The 14,674-nt window shown below is 35.2% G+C and overlaps 1 protein-coding gene across 3 annotated transcripts in view; it reads left to right on the top strand.

Annotated features, from left to right (window-relative positions):
- The window catches only part of TBCD (tubulin folding cofactor D), a 128,273-nt gene that overhangs the window by 67,031 nt on the left and 46,568 nt on the right, over window positions 1–14,674 (top strand). For all 3 annotated transcript variants that reach the window (XM_074922186.1, XM_074922184.1, XM_074922185.1), the window contains exons 17-23: window positions 688–717; window positions 4,130–4,215; window positions 8,037–8,117; window positions 8,869–8,942; window positions 9,876–9,993; window positions 11,484–11,544; window positions 13,067–13,089. In XM_074922186.1, the coding sequence (XP_074778287.1) occupies window positions 688–717; window positions 4,130–4,215; window positions 8,037–8,117; window positions 8,869–8,942; window positions 9,876–9,993; window positions 11,484–11,544; window positions 13,067–13,089 (473 nt within the window). The remainder of the gene's footprint in view (window positions 1–687; window positions 718–4,129; window positions 4,216–8,036; window positions 8,118–8,868; window positions 8,943–9,875; window positions 9,994–11,483; window positions 11,545–13,066; window positions 13,090–14,674) is intronic.

Here is a 14,674-nt window from a genome sequence, read left to right as displayed (position 1 = left end):
TATATCCTTTGAAGGAACAAAAAATAATTGGCTTTTTTGAGAGAGGGAGAAAATTCAAGTAGGGGGAAGGGAGTTAAGTAGGTTTTCTTCTGTATACCATACAAGTAGAGAGATTAACTTTATGGTTTATTTGTTGCATTTTGCAAGATTTTGAGTTTATTTAATGTAAACCACAAGACACATATAAGAATTTTGTCTTCAGGTTTTATAATTTATAGTGTTTCAGCGTGCTTTCAGATGCGTATCTTTCAAATAAGTACTTCATTCTCAATATTTTGTCTGAAGTTTTCATTGATAAAGAATCAAACTTCGCCTACTATTAGCAAGTTATACTGAAGTAGTCAGACAGAAGTGAGCCATCTCAATTTCTGTTGTCTACAGGTACTGACTTTCAATTCCAGAGTGAAGCCTTGTGTCCCTACTCAAAAGCACTTTTGTGGGTGTGACTACTTTAATAAACTTGCAGTCTTAAACTGCTGTCATGCGAGGTACAGCTTTAAGAACACCAGAACATAGAGATGCAGAAACAAAAAAGCCTTGTGGGCTTGTTCTACTGACAAAGCGTACTTTATTTAAAAAAGAAAAGCCATGGGTCATTTATATTGTTGTGTGTTTTGAATTCATCATCTGGTGTTTATCAAAAAGCAAACCTGACTCGTTTTGGTATGTTTGTTCTCTGTCCCTTAGGCTGCCTTCCAGGAGAATGTTGGGAGACAGGTATGGTAACTTTCCTGAATCTTCATTCATTAGTGCCTTGGAGGTTACTGTAAACGTGTAGTACCTAAAATCAAAATTAGACGCTGTGGCTTTGGCGAAATTGAGTAAAAGAATGTCACAAAGTATTATTTTTTGTTATCAGCCAACCAATTCTTGTGGAATATTTTTGAGATGTGAGTTCTATTTTAGCACTTCAGTTTTGAAAGAAAATGAGCTTTCTGGTAATATTCAGTCATTCTGAAAAGCAAAATCGGTGTGTATGGCGGCCATCGTACGCCTTGCAAGCTTCAGTGCTCTTAAAGCAGGAAAAGTGCACTTTGTTTCATTGACTTTCTAGTTTTTAATAGAACAGCTGAAGTGTGCTACACAATCTTCGCTGTGGTTGGTGATACAACAATGAGCTGAGCTTAAGAGTCTTCAACTCCAATATTTGGTTTTCCTCTTGTACGATAATGCAACCGTCTAGATATTTTGAGTAATCTGTTATTTTTGGAGGTACATAAATGCTTTGGAAAAAAAAAAAGTGTTGTGGTAGGTTCCCTTGTAACTTAGCAACATTTAAGTAGTTAAAATGCTCAGTTAATGTTGATTTGCAACCTTGGAGGAGAAGCAAATAGGGTAAAGACTTTGATTTCAGTTTCCTGGTTTCTCATCAGGAGTTAATAAAGCTGTGTATCCAACTTAGAGGAAAAAAAGAGGGTGGGTAAATGGTTCAGTTAATGAGTTCTTGTGACAGGGTGGGACATGTGAGTATGGTTGAAGCAAATTTGTTATCAATAAGCCATTCATTAAGGGATCTTTGTTAAAATGCTGTCTAGCTTTTGCCGACACCATTCCTCAAGATTCCTGTTATGAGCCAGGATATTATTTCTTTAGAAGTATGGGTATTAAGCAATGTGTCTGTAACTGGTGTGTGTATTTCTAGATAGAATTAGGTTAATAGCAGAGAAAGGGTGCAAGAAGACTCGGAGGAAGAGGGTAGGTATTCTTGGTGACCTGACCCAACTAGGTCAGTGATAAGTTGAAGCCAGTGTGATTCTCCCTGGGTCTGTAGTTACTGCCCTGGAGAGGTTAGTCATCACACAGCACCTCAGCCTGAATCCACTTCCTGAGGTACTGAATGAAGTAAACACCTTATTGTGTCTTCACTTCCAGGTGAGGTAGGGCTCCTTGCTGCTGCAGGTTTAGAAATGCTTCCATGTAGTAAGAAATTTTGTGGAGTTTTTTGTTTCTTAACCAGAGGAGTAAAGTCTCTATCAGTTTACAACCAGAAAGTTTCCTTATTGACTCTGCTTTGATCCACAATTCAAATTTGTCAGGTGTTGGTAGAACACACGATTTTAGTTTGTATGTCACCATGTTAAGGAGGAGTTAGCAGTGAAATAATAAGTTTTCACGGCATGAAGAATGCTATCAGTCTCCAGTTGGAGAAGTTTAGACATTTTACTGCCTAGGAAAATGGTTACTTAGCGGATACACTCTCTGTAATTCTTTCCCTGGATATAATGTGTTGAAAGAGACAGCCTTTCTCTGAATTAGAAGGAGCTAAAATATATTCTCTATCTGAAGTAACAGTGCTGATACTAAATAGATGGAGAAAAAAGTTGACCTCGCTTCCTGGTTCCTTCCTGTTTCACCTTTTCAATTCCACAAGTGCTGAATCTGAGAGGTTGCTTTTATGGCCTCGGAAAAAGAAGCCATTGTGACTTAAACTTCATATAACTTTGAACCATTTGAAATTTTTTTTTTTAAGCATAAATCTTGAGAAATGCACATAGTTCTCAGAAGACAAACTTTCATATTGGAGAAGTAAGTTTTTGAAGTGTTCTGACAGAATAGAAACTGTTAGCTTTTCCTCTGAAGTCTGTTTCTCCCATCGGCCATGACCTCTGTACTCATGAACTTGGTGTCAGGAATTTTGCTGTCTCACTGATGTGCACTGTGGCACCCTGGCCTTTGGTGAGATGGCATCAAATTGGCACACTTCCAGCCAAGTAACAAATAGCAAGGTCCAACTCGCAGCTAGAAATGAAATTGTTTAGCTGTGATTTTCCTTATGTGCAGTATGCATTCTTATATATTTAATTGTATGTCTTGTTGTTTGGCTATAAATCATACTGAGGTATTTCTCGTGTACGTTTTTCTCCTCAATCAGTGTTTCATTACACTTTTGGAGAGTGCAATCATTTCACCTTCGGGTTATTAGGGCTTGCAGGTACTCAGTCTCTTGGATAAACTATAAATATGCTCTCTGTCCTTCTTGATTCAGATTCCAGGCCTTGTTTTTTTGGATTGTTGGCATTATGCTTCCCAGCAGACCTCTTCAGTAGCTGACAGCTTCCCACTGCTTGCAGTATATACTTCGTTAATTATTCAGGCTTAGATCTAGAGATATTTTCTACTATTTTTGCATGGCTGTATCTTAATGTGGAAGGGATGAGTGAGATGTAAACAAACAAAACTGTATCATATCCAGAACCTGTACTTCCACATAGCCGTATTGCTTAAATATCATATGATTGTCCCTTTTGGAAGTGAGCGTAGTGTCTTGCAGTTGTCTGTTTTCCATTTGTACTTAATTATGGCTTGTGGATGCTGTGCTGCCTCCTCTGTTCCAAAACACAGCCTTGTCGTGTAATACTATATTAAATTAGTCATAGCTAATCAAAATTCTGAATATCTGAAATGTATTGCTTATATAAAAAGGCAATTTTTTAAGGTGGCAATTGCATATTTAGAATGATAATTTATCTTCTAAAATCAGAGGGGTTTTTGAGCAGTGATGTCAAAAGTGTGATATTTATGTAGGACCCAGTATTTCAAGCTTTGCTGAGAACCAGTGTTCTTCAAAAATAAACTAACCTCGATTTTTTAGTTTATTAATAAATAAGTCATAAAATATATGTGTAAGTAGAAACAAATAGACATAATTGAACTCCCATGTATTCTACATGTGGTGCGTTTCTTGGTGCCTAAACCTGTATTCTGTATTTCAGGAAACTTGCAGCAGAGACTTGTTCCTTTGCATAAACTGAAAACATGTTTACGTTTATCTAAACCTTCTTTTAGAGAAATTATTTTTTGTGTGCATACATGATCATGCATTCACCAAATATATATTTAGATATGACTTGAAGGTGTTAAGATACCTATTGCATAGTTTATTACCTGCTGCTATTTACTTTGTTTATCATTGACTCATACGTGAAGCTAGGTATTTTGCTGTTTATATATCCAATATACTTTATATCTTTAGTACAAGTGATTTTACTATAAATTAGAAATTAAATTGTATATTTTCAGTGAGTAATAGGAGATTTGTTTTCAATAATGCTGCCTATTTGGAAAGTATTTTACAGTATTAAATACTACTTGCTTATTTTTTTTCCCCTCTTCCCTGTGATGCTTGTAGGGTACTTTTCCACATGGCATAGACATTCTAACTGCAGCTGATTATTTTGCTGTTGGTAACAGAGTTAACTGTTATCTGACTATAAGGTAAGTTTCTGAGCATTAAGCTTTCTTAAACATGAGGGACTTCTTTTACATAATGAAATATTTGACTGTTTCACCTTATTGAACATTATGTTTATTACTGTTGTCTTTGAAAAAATTAAAATTTGATTTTTCTTATTTCTGCGTTAAACTGGTTATTATGTGTAAGATGTGAAAATGCAACCAGGATTTCCTTGTCTATGTGGAGGAAGCAGCCAAGAGGCAATATCTGCAGGTGTCACAAAACTGTCTAACCTGGTCAAGATTAGAGAAGACTAGGGGATTTTGAAGAGTTGTAGTAAAAGAAGAGGCTGTTATGATGGCAGATAGTCTCTGATGTGGGAAAAAAAATAAACTAATGCCTATTTAAAAAAATACTTTGCACAAGTTGTTGAATTTGTGGTCTGTGCTTAGACCTTTAACTTGAGTGCTTCTGTTTTTCATAGATACGTCAGTGAAAATCTAACATGCAGTAGTGTTTGTAAAAACAAACTGATCACTGCAGTATAGAGTCTGCAAAGAATGTAATGGGAAATACCAAAACTGGTGTGGTGCTCTTATAAATCAGTGGCTTGTCTTGGAATACTGTGTTCTGTTCTGGTCAGCTGTCGGAAAATACAGTAGTGCTGAAGCCAGGGGAATTCAGAGGCAAGCTGGGTGCACAGGGTGACTGCAATGAACGTAAGACTGCACTTCCTCATGAGAAGATGAAAAAGACTGAGGGCTGGGTTCTAGCCTTAGTTGTCTAAGACAGACAGTCTAGCCTGTGTGTCTAGCCTCTGTCCGTAGCCAATGCAAAGAGACAGGCACCTACAGAAGGTGATTCAGACCGTTTTAAGATAGGTCAGCTAAATTGCCCTGTGGAGTTGCATGTTGCTTAGAAGCCAACAGGTTAGAAAGGCTTAAAGAGATGATATTCTTGGGGAACAGAAATAGCAAACAGGGTGTATGATGGCTTATGCTCCATTGCCAGCTTTGTGACTTCCAGTGAGCAGTTTTTAAAGATAATTTGCACTGGAACACTCTATCCTCTCCTCGACTGTTTTTTTAATTAATCTGTCCACCTTCATATTGTCCCTTTTGTCCATAATCATTTCACTCTGTACATATCTTTACCTTTTACCTACTGTCATTCCTTCTGGGGTCCACACCCTCCTCCTACACTCTTCCCCAGAGCCTCTCTTCCCCAGAGCTCCCGCCTACTGAGCTGAGATGGGGAAATGCAGTGGTTGGTTCGATGCTGCTCGAGATCTGTAGAGCGTTGGTGTGATTTTTGAAACTCCGGCTTTTTGTACTTGTAGAAAATTGAAAATATTCAAAATTGACAATGCAGCTTCTATTTTCTCTTTCATCATTTTAGCTTGGAGACTAATTATGTTCTCCTTACTTTTTTGAGAGTGGAATTGTAAATTATTTTTTTTTTCCAAGATGATCCTTTATTACTCCTTTCATTGTGATTTCCAGGGTTTTGTAGGTGTTACTTATCTAACTGAAAATATTTTTACTGTTAATTTCTTTAAATTGTGCAACAGAAAGAATAAATTTGCAAATTCTCTATACATAATGTATGCAGTTAGTAGCATGATTCCTTGAAACCATGTTCAGTGTTATTAATCAAACCCTTCTTTGTAAAGTATTTGTCATCTCATTCATTATATTACTTTTAAAAATCTTCATCACTTTGTTCCTCAAGCAGGATGTAATTATTTGGGTCAATACTTAATTATTTCCTTATTTTTGTCAGAGTAACATCAAAGGAAAAGTACATAAGCGTATATTTGGCTGCACAGAAAACATGTATCATTACAATGTCGTAGGAAGAATGGACCTTTCTGATCAGTATGCCTTAAGGTGGTGTAATTGTTTATGTAGCTGGAAAAAGCTGCTTGAGGTTCATATTCCAGATCTAGAAGCTGTAGCTGTTCTTCCCCCAGCCAGATAAGACAATCCTGGGACACTCTGTACGCCAGCACAATGCCTCTATGTGAAAGGAAGCTGTGCAGGTGTGAGGGTTGGTGTTTCTAGATTCCTCTGAGCAATAAAAGCTTCAAAAAGATGTGTCAGTTTCTACAGCTGGATTTGGTTTTGATTAATAAATGATGATGTATTATTGTAGAGATGTAGTATCATATATACTTTTTTATATATATGATATGTGTGTGTATAAATAGTTATATTCTTTCAAATCTAGATTTTTAATGCAAGTTTTTCATGTTGAGTGCTCTTTTGAAACTTTTTGCTGATGTTTTTTTGAGGATTCAGCTCAAATATCATAATTATTTCTGAGCATGGAAGGTAGTGGAAGGGCCTTTTGTATGGACTGGCAGTAAAGAGATTATATGACTCTAGGAGTTCTGGGCTTGGTAAAAGAGGAGTTAAGAAAGAAGCTTCTTAATCCAAGTAGAGTGGGATACAAAAATCTCACCAGCAGCTTTACCAGGAAGGCTAGACTTGTATCCAAAACTACTTGTATTAAATAGTAGGTACGAAAGATGAGGACTGTAGTTAAAGATAGTTACAAACTAAAACTGAAAAGGGGGTTGATCTAAAGATATGACCCAGAAGATCAATTTTGATGAGCTGGGCAAGGAAGTTCAGATTAAAATGGATGGAAAGAATGGTGAGTACTAAAACTAGGACCCAAAAAGCAACTACAGAGAAGAAAGGAGAACTCAAATATGGCAGGGGAAGTATGTCTATTATTGTACGTGCTTCCAGAACAGGGAAAGGAACCAAAGAGTAATGAATTTTATAATTTCTCTGCTGGCACCAACAATCAGTGAAACCAACTGTCTAATCCTCCTCTAGGGCTCATAGCAGCAGTAGATAGTGCTTCTGTATCCTGTATTGGCTCAAGTGACTGAGGTCTGTGCTGTGGATTTAAGGATTCCTGGTCTTCTGATGAACTAGATAGATACCAGTATGGTAACATGCAACAGTATTTGGTTTTTGTCTTTGTTTTGCTTCTAATTACACACACATACATTAATGGAACACTTATGGTTGTAAAGTTAATCACTCAAAAGATATGAAAAGGTGAAATTAAGGTAATCTGTGTGTCCTTAATTTTGTCCTTTGTGCTTGCCGTTTTGACACAAAAGAAGTCTACTCATTGTTTAGCTTTCCAAGGTTATTTAATATACATCAGATGTACTGAAAAAGATGTACTTAACTTCTGTTGACCTTAGCTTTCAATAGTTGATGCTTCTGAAGATTAGAAAGCAAATGTGCCTGTATAGTTAGGTAATTATACAGGCTACTGAGATAATTAATTCTGGTGTTCCCTTACATTTTAGGTCTTGACTTTGTAGTTTTAACATTTTTTGTCACAAATGACTTTTTGAGTATGTTTTATTTTTAAAAAGGACAAATTGAAAACCCATATTCAGTTTTGGACCATTGTGTTTATGAAGATGTAACACATTTCTGTAAACTAATTCTACTGTGTACTGTGGATTACATCATTAATATGTTTCTCCAATCTGAAATAATTGTCTAAATTAGAAAATCTAGATGTGTATATTAGAGTGTAACAATGGGTATTGAACGTTTATTTTTGCTTTTTGTTGCTGTTAAGCTTTTTATTTGTATAGTAGTTTTTATAAAGAATCTGAAAGTTTTACAAAAGTGATTTAAATTTTTTACAATAATTGTAAAATATTTCCTATCATTCGTTCAGCTGCATCTCATTTAGGAGAAGGCACATTTAAGTCATTTTTGTGGTTGCTTTAAAACTAGAGGATTTAAGTCTTTGGAGTAGCTTGTGTTAAAATGCACACAGATGTTGATTCTGTACTCTCTCTGTATGGACATTTATTTTTCAGTGTCTATATTGCTGGCTTTCCTGAGTACACGCAGCCAATGATTGATCATTTAGTTAACATGAAGATTAACCACTGGGATAGGTAAGTTCATAAAATCTAATTATTAATAAGCAGGAATTGACTGTTCTGCATGTCATGCTTTCCTAGATTATTTTTGTAAATTTTACTTATACTAAAGTATAAGTTGGCTGAAAGAATCTGAACAAGTCATGGCTGAGGTCACCTATACCTCCATAGCATATTTTCACTTAAAACATGTTTATGAATTTTGTCTTTTTGCCATGACCTCAATCTGTTAATAGATTAATAAAACACATTTATATGTTATATAGTGTAAGTGAGGGGTAAACACCATCACCATACAATTATCATAATTAAAGTAGATTTCATGCATAGAGATGGTGCTTAGTCATATTCAGTGTTCATGAAGATTAAAATGTGTACATATAACACAAATGAGATTATATCAGTGCTGATAATAGTTTGCATCATGAGAAATAATAATAGTTTTCTGTAGTGTCCCTGCCAATGCATAGAATGAGCCCTCAGGTTCTACCATCACATTTTTCTTTGTCTCTTTCAGCAATAAGTTCTATTCATATAGCTAAAAGCTAGCTGTAGGCTGTCTGTTTGGTCCACTGTTTGTTTTGTTGGCTTTTTTTTGAGGGGGGGAAAGCGTAGGATGGACAGAGAATACTGTAATTTTTAATATTGCTGGGGTCTATATTGGTTGGGGAAAGGAGTCCCTTCCTGACATAATTTTTTAAAAAATATGTTACTTCTACAAAATTGCTAACTCAAAAAAATCCAAAATGCTTTTTTACATCTTCAGTGTTATTCGAGAACTTTCAACCAAAGCTCTGCATAACCTTACTCCACGGGCTCCAGAGTACCTGGCAGATGTGGGTAGGTAACCAGTAAGTTGTTCATAATGTGCCATATCAAGCATTCTAGCTAATATAGCAGAAATGCATTAAGAAGTTTTAAACAGGCACCATAACTTAATAAAAATTAAGATTTCCCCTGCAACTTAATACATTGTAGTGACACTAATAGCTTTGAGTTTTCAGATTTTATGCAAAAATTATGAAATACTGCCAGATTTATTTTTTTTTATCTGTGGACTGGATTTTAGTTATTTGGCTACACTGGACCTGACCAGTTCCAAGATGAAGAAATGGGTATAGTTCTGTTGCAACAATTCAGGCAGTGAGCCCTCAAATTCCTAGCTTTTGCTTTGTTGATGTGGCGTTGATGTTGTAAAAGGTGGGGGGGATCTGTTTTGTCTTGTCCAGTCTGACATCTTCAGAAGAATTTCTTTTTGATTGTTGTGTGTCTAATCAAATGTTTCTTAGCATGAATTCAGGATTCTTTGCTTGGCCCACTCAAGATTCTGAGGATGTTCTAGCTGCTTTTTAATACTGCTGAAAGACAGCAGCTGACTCCCAGGTGGATCTGTAGTTAGGAGTTCTTACCTAGGCTCCCTAGAGTGGACTAGGAAGGTGGCAGTTTACATGGAAGTAAAATTCCATGGAAGTACAAGCCTCATTTCCTTTACCACTCAGCCAGCCCAAGGTCTAATAGCAAGTATGTTATTTTATTTACTCCAAACAGGGAGGGAGTTGTGAGTACAAAATTTGTTGGTGTGGTTTAGTATGCTTTGTCAGAATTTACTAACATTTTTAAAAACTTGTTTTTCATATGATGGCCAGTATATATTGTCCTGACTTTCCAGAAATGGTTTTCCCATGTTATTTCTAGGCAGACATGATTACATTTAGAACCATGATCTGTCACTATGTTTTGTTTAAAAAAAATAAATTATTTAATCTCTTTCAGTTTTGCCAAGACTTCTACCTTTATCAGTGGGCACAGATCTGCACACACGCCATGGGGCAATTCTTGCCTGCGCTGAGATCACCCATGCACTGTGTAAACTAGCAGAAGAGAATAATAGGTATAAATGCAAGATTATCTTGACTATAAATTTTCCTTTCATGTCTGGTCTATTGAAAGCTTCCTGAGTATAATTATGGAAATCTTCATCTTACTAAACAACTTTTCCATTGAGTTTTATTTGTTTTGATCAGTCATGCCAAGCCTTCACATTTTATTCAGTGATACTATAAACTTAAGTCTATATTCATCATCAGGAAAGTGAGATCATTTGCTGCCTTAATTGGACAGTTTGAAGTTTTCATTTAAATAGAGATTAAACCCCCTTTCGCCATAAGTATGGTGTCTTCCTGGTGAGGGGACAGTCTTTTGTCTTCAGTGTTAGAGAAGTATCTCCTTAAGCAGCTTGTTGAGTTGGACTGATTTAATTGTTGCTGCTGAATGCTGGTCCAGATATATATAGATACCTATAGAGAGATATATATGGGTGTATACACACACGCTTATTACATATAGGTGATGTAACTAGAATAATTCACAAAATTATTTGGAGATGTCTTTGCTTTAATGTTGTGGTTAAAGAATGTAGTCATTTACCTTCTCTTTCTTTCACAAAAATCATGTGTGAAAAATGGTTGAAAAATCTTTATTGCAAAAACTAGAATTTGTAAGTTACATTAGCAGCACAATTTTATACTAGCCTGACTTAAATTGGGATGAGCAGCTGTTTAAGATCAAGGCAGTGGAATATAAGACTCCAGAGTGCAAACTTCCCTGAAAATAAATGCAGTTTTGCAGGAGTCATAGATATATGTACACTGAAGAAATATATTTTTAAAAGAGACTTTCTGGGTCGTTTTGGTTTTAAAAATTGGATAATTATTTTCTCATTAACCTTTTAATTTTACTTCTGAGACCATTCTGATGCAGTCATACAAACATATCTAAAGTGGTGACATCTAACAAATTTGATGTAGTCATTGTATGTACAAGCTAAATATACCGAGACAAATTCAAATAATAGATATCAAAAGTGTGCACTGATTTTTATGGCTTTAACTATTGACAAAGAGGAATTGTATTTGACAGCAGAGTCTATCAAAAGAATTTGTTTTAATCTTAAGAGTTCCCTTTTCAAGTAAGTTGAAAAGTTGAGAAAAAGATGCAGAGCATTTTTAGTAGTAGGAAGTACTTGAAATGGATGGAAAAATGACAGAAGTGTCGGAGCCCAAAAATATGACTGAGCTGAGAAGGGTTATTGGTGATGATATAACTGATGATGATATAACTGATTATAATGTTACTAGGAAGTGACACTAATTTTTTATGGGCCTTTAAGAGAGAATTTGCTACATGATAAGGGAAGAGCTTTTGTGTTTATGTTTGCTGAACTATTTAAAATTCAATATTGCATATTTCTGTTTCCAAATTACGCTCATTTGGAAATCAGATGATTGTTTTTTGGTTTGAAAGTACAGTGAATTCATGGAAGAAAAATTCTTTATAGCATGATTAGGAAACCAGTCTTAAAAATTTTGTATACCTTTACAGATCAATAACATATTATTTCAATGAAAAAACATTGGAGGGACTCAAGCAAATCCATCAAGAGGTTTGTAGGAAATGTAAATCTATCTTTTAACCTGGTATATTGTATTATTTTTAAACAAACTTTTACAATTAAGACAGCTGTCCTCCACCTTCATCTTCCCCTTGCCAAAAGGAAACAGTCAAACAAATGGGAATTTGAAGACACACTCCAGACTGTCAGCTAGATGGCCTTGACCATGTGTCTTACTCCAGTATAATTTTGTATTTGCTCCCTTTCTGTTCTGCCAGCTTATTAGCTAAGTCACTTTCTGTGATGCTGTCAGGTACACTTCTGAAATACTGCATGGGGCTTTGCTTTGTTTTTCTTTTCCCTTCTGTTTCTTCTCCTTTTCTGTACATACTGACCGGCCTTGCAGATAGATGTATGGCTGTTGCCTTAATGTGACCATGCTCAGGAGAGATCTCCTAGTGAGTCCATTCTCTGTTCTTTCTGTTCTTTTCTTTTTTTTTTTACTTTATTGAGATTTCATTGCTAAATCCTTGTATCCATAATTTACCAGTTTATAGGTATTTTTAATAGGTATTTCAACTGATGCATTGTCTTTATCTTAATGACAAATGAAGTCTTGACTTTCTCATAGCAATTTAAAGTGTTTCTACAGATCTAATTTTGCCTAACTTGTCCCTTTAATTTTAAGTCATCCTATGTTTTTTAATTTTGGCTCCTATTTCTTCACCTTATGGAACAGACTACTTCAGCATTCAGGCTCTTACTCTTTTTCTGCTGTATCTGTAGGACTTCCAGTTCCAATGTGCTAAAGCTGTCAGGCTTCACCATTTACCTATTATGCTTTAAAGTATATAGGTGCTTGCTTAATTCTGTGATAAGTGAAAGCTGTGGCTACAGACTGAAAAACCATCTTTGTCCTTGTTAAACTTTCTTGTGTTGAAATGCCTGAAAGCTTGATCAGCAGTATCTGAACTGCTACAGTGGCCTTAACTTCTTTGGATACTTTCCAGTTTCTGCTGTTGTCTGTTCTTATAATTAATCTGCAAAGCTGTTGTAAAGTCTTTCTTTTTAAAAATTTGGGGTTTGGGATTTTTGCTCTATAGAAATTTGAAAATCTTTGATTTTTGAATATGGCCTACTGTAATGTTAAGAATGAGATAATATTTTTCAGTCACATTTTAACTTTCTTTCATTTTGTTCTGTTTAATCTGTAGCTAACAATGCAGTTTTCAGACAGTGCGGTATATCATCATTTTAAAAGGCCCAACTGTGGAAAGCAAATGTATTTTGAAAAGCCAAAACTAGCTTTCAGATACGTGCAGGAGCAGCTGGGATTTGCAATGAAGAGAATTAGTGCATTATGAATGTGTTAAACTGATTTTCTTTGAATGTAAAATTCAAATGGATATAGAGAGGGGTTTTTAAATATAATGTTCCTTTGACTTTTAATTTTAAAATAATCCAGAGTGTTGCATAGGTCACAGTATATAGACATTGCATGTGAGGACAAAAAATGAAAATACTTTTATCAAGTAAAATCTGCTAATATTAATATTTGCTTCCCCCCCCTCAGCTTTGCAGTCGTCAATTGTACAGGTAAGAAAATGGATGCAAAATAATTATTTTTCATATTGGAAAGTATCTATTAGAAGTAATGAAAGCAGTAGAATCCTAGGGGATTTTTTGGTTTGTACAGTTTAGTTACACCTACTATAGACTGCCAGTCTGTCCCATTCCATCAGAATGCAAGCACATGCATTCTTTTGGCTTTGGCTGCATATTACAGAGGCTGGTGTCCTTTTGTAATGGTTGTGGTGTTTAGAGAGTGCGAATCACAGGCACCTTAGATTAATGGGAAAGTGTTAAGAACCAGTCTCAATATTGTGATAGAGACAGTTAAAGGAAGGAAAAATTGTGAAACAGAATATGCTCTCACTCATCCGTAGCTTCAGCAGTGTGCAATGGATTTCTTTCCCATTATTCACCTGTACTGTAGTACTTGGATGGTTCAAATAAGTCTATAAAATGACTTTTAATTAAGAAGTCATTTTAAGATATATAATTATTAAGATAATAAGACATCAACATAAGTTTATTTTTTTAAAAGGAGCTTCTATCTAAATTCTAGAATTACTTTCTTCATCCTGTGTAATGAGTAGGCCAAGAGTATTACAAAAGGTTCAGTGCAGTTTTTCAACTCTTGTGCCAAAGAAAATGTAAATGACTTTTCACTGAGTTGTTTTTCATTTCCTATTTATTGATGCTTCCAGGAAATAAAGGGAGTTTGCCTAAGTAACTGTTAAGTAAATGTGAATGAAAACTGGTATGTGATTGCAGACTTTGTTCCTAAATTTAAGGAAATCAAAACATAATTAATGACTTGTATTCCCCCATGATTGTGTATGGAATGAGGGGTTTTTTCTGCTTTAACTGACAAATTCTTTGAGATTTTGGGCAGCTTAGTTCACTTCTTTGCACATGATGTATCTGAAAACAGTAAACCTTAAATAGTTTTTTGTGTAATTATTAATTATAATTTAAAGAATTTTTGTATCCTGAAACTATCTGGAAAAAAATGTTATAATTCTTGAGGGTCGTACATACTGATGTGAAACTTTCCACTCCAAAGTTAGCTTGTACTGCCAGATGGTTTTAATGCTGATACTGTATATTAGTGTCTTTGTGGGTGGCTGTCTTGGCTCCCATAAATTCTTTAATGTCAGGGTGGAGCTTGGGTGTAATTTGTTTTTGTCATAATGTGCACTTCTTGCACTTAATGGTATTTATAAGATGCCTACAGAAATGTTTTCATTCCAGATAAGACTTCTAATTCAACTCCAAGCAAAATTGATTCACCGCTGTTTACTCTGATACTCAGGCTGAGACAGAGATGTCTACTACAATCCATATTTTAAAATATCAGTATGCATAAAATATTTTAAAATAGTTCAAGAAAAATAAACTGGGTTATAAAAACAAACCAGCAATTTGAGTATTGCTGGGCAAGCATTTAGTGAAACAAGCCAAACTTGTTTTGTGATGAGTAATTATTGCACATAATATTCCAAAGATTTCCATTTGAGAAATTGCTACCGGGAATTTTCGGTGTAACAACATCTTGTAGGAATGTTGAAAACCTATGTGATTTGTTTGTGTTTCTAGTTTTTAAACTGGATTAACA

This window comes from Athene noctua, chromosome 18, assembly GCF_965140245.1.
Source record: "Athene noctua chromosome 18, bAthNoc1.hap1.1, whole genome shotgun sequence".
Classification (NCBI taxonomy): Eukaryota; Metazoa; Chordata; class Aves; order Strigiformes; family Strigidae; genus Athene; species Athene noctua.
Note: the sequence above shows the minus strand (reverse complement) of the source record. Positions and strands in the feature narration are given on the sequence as shown.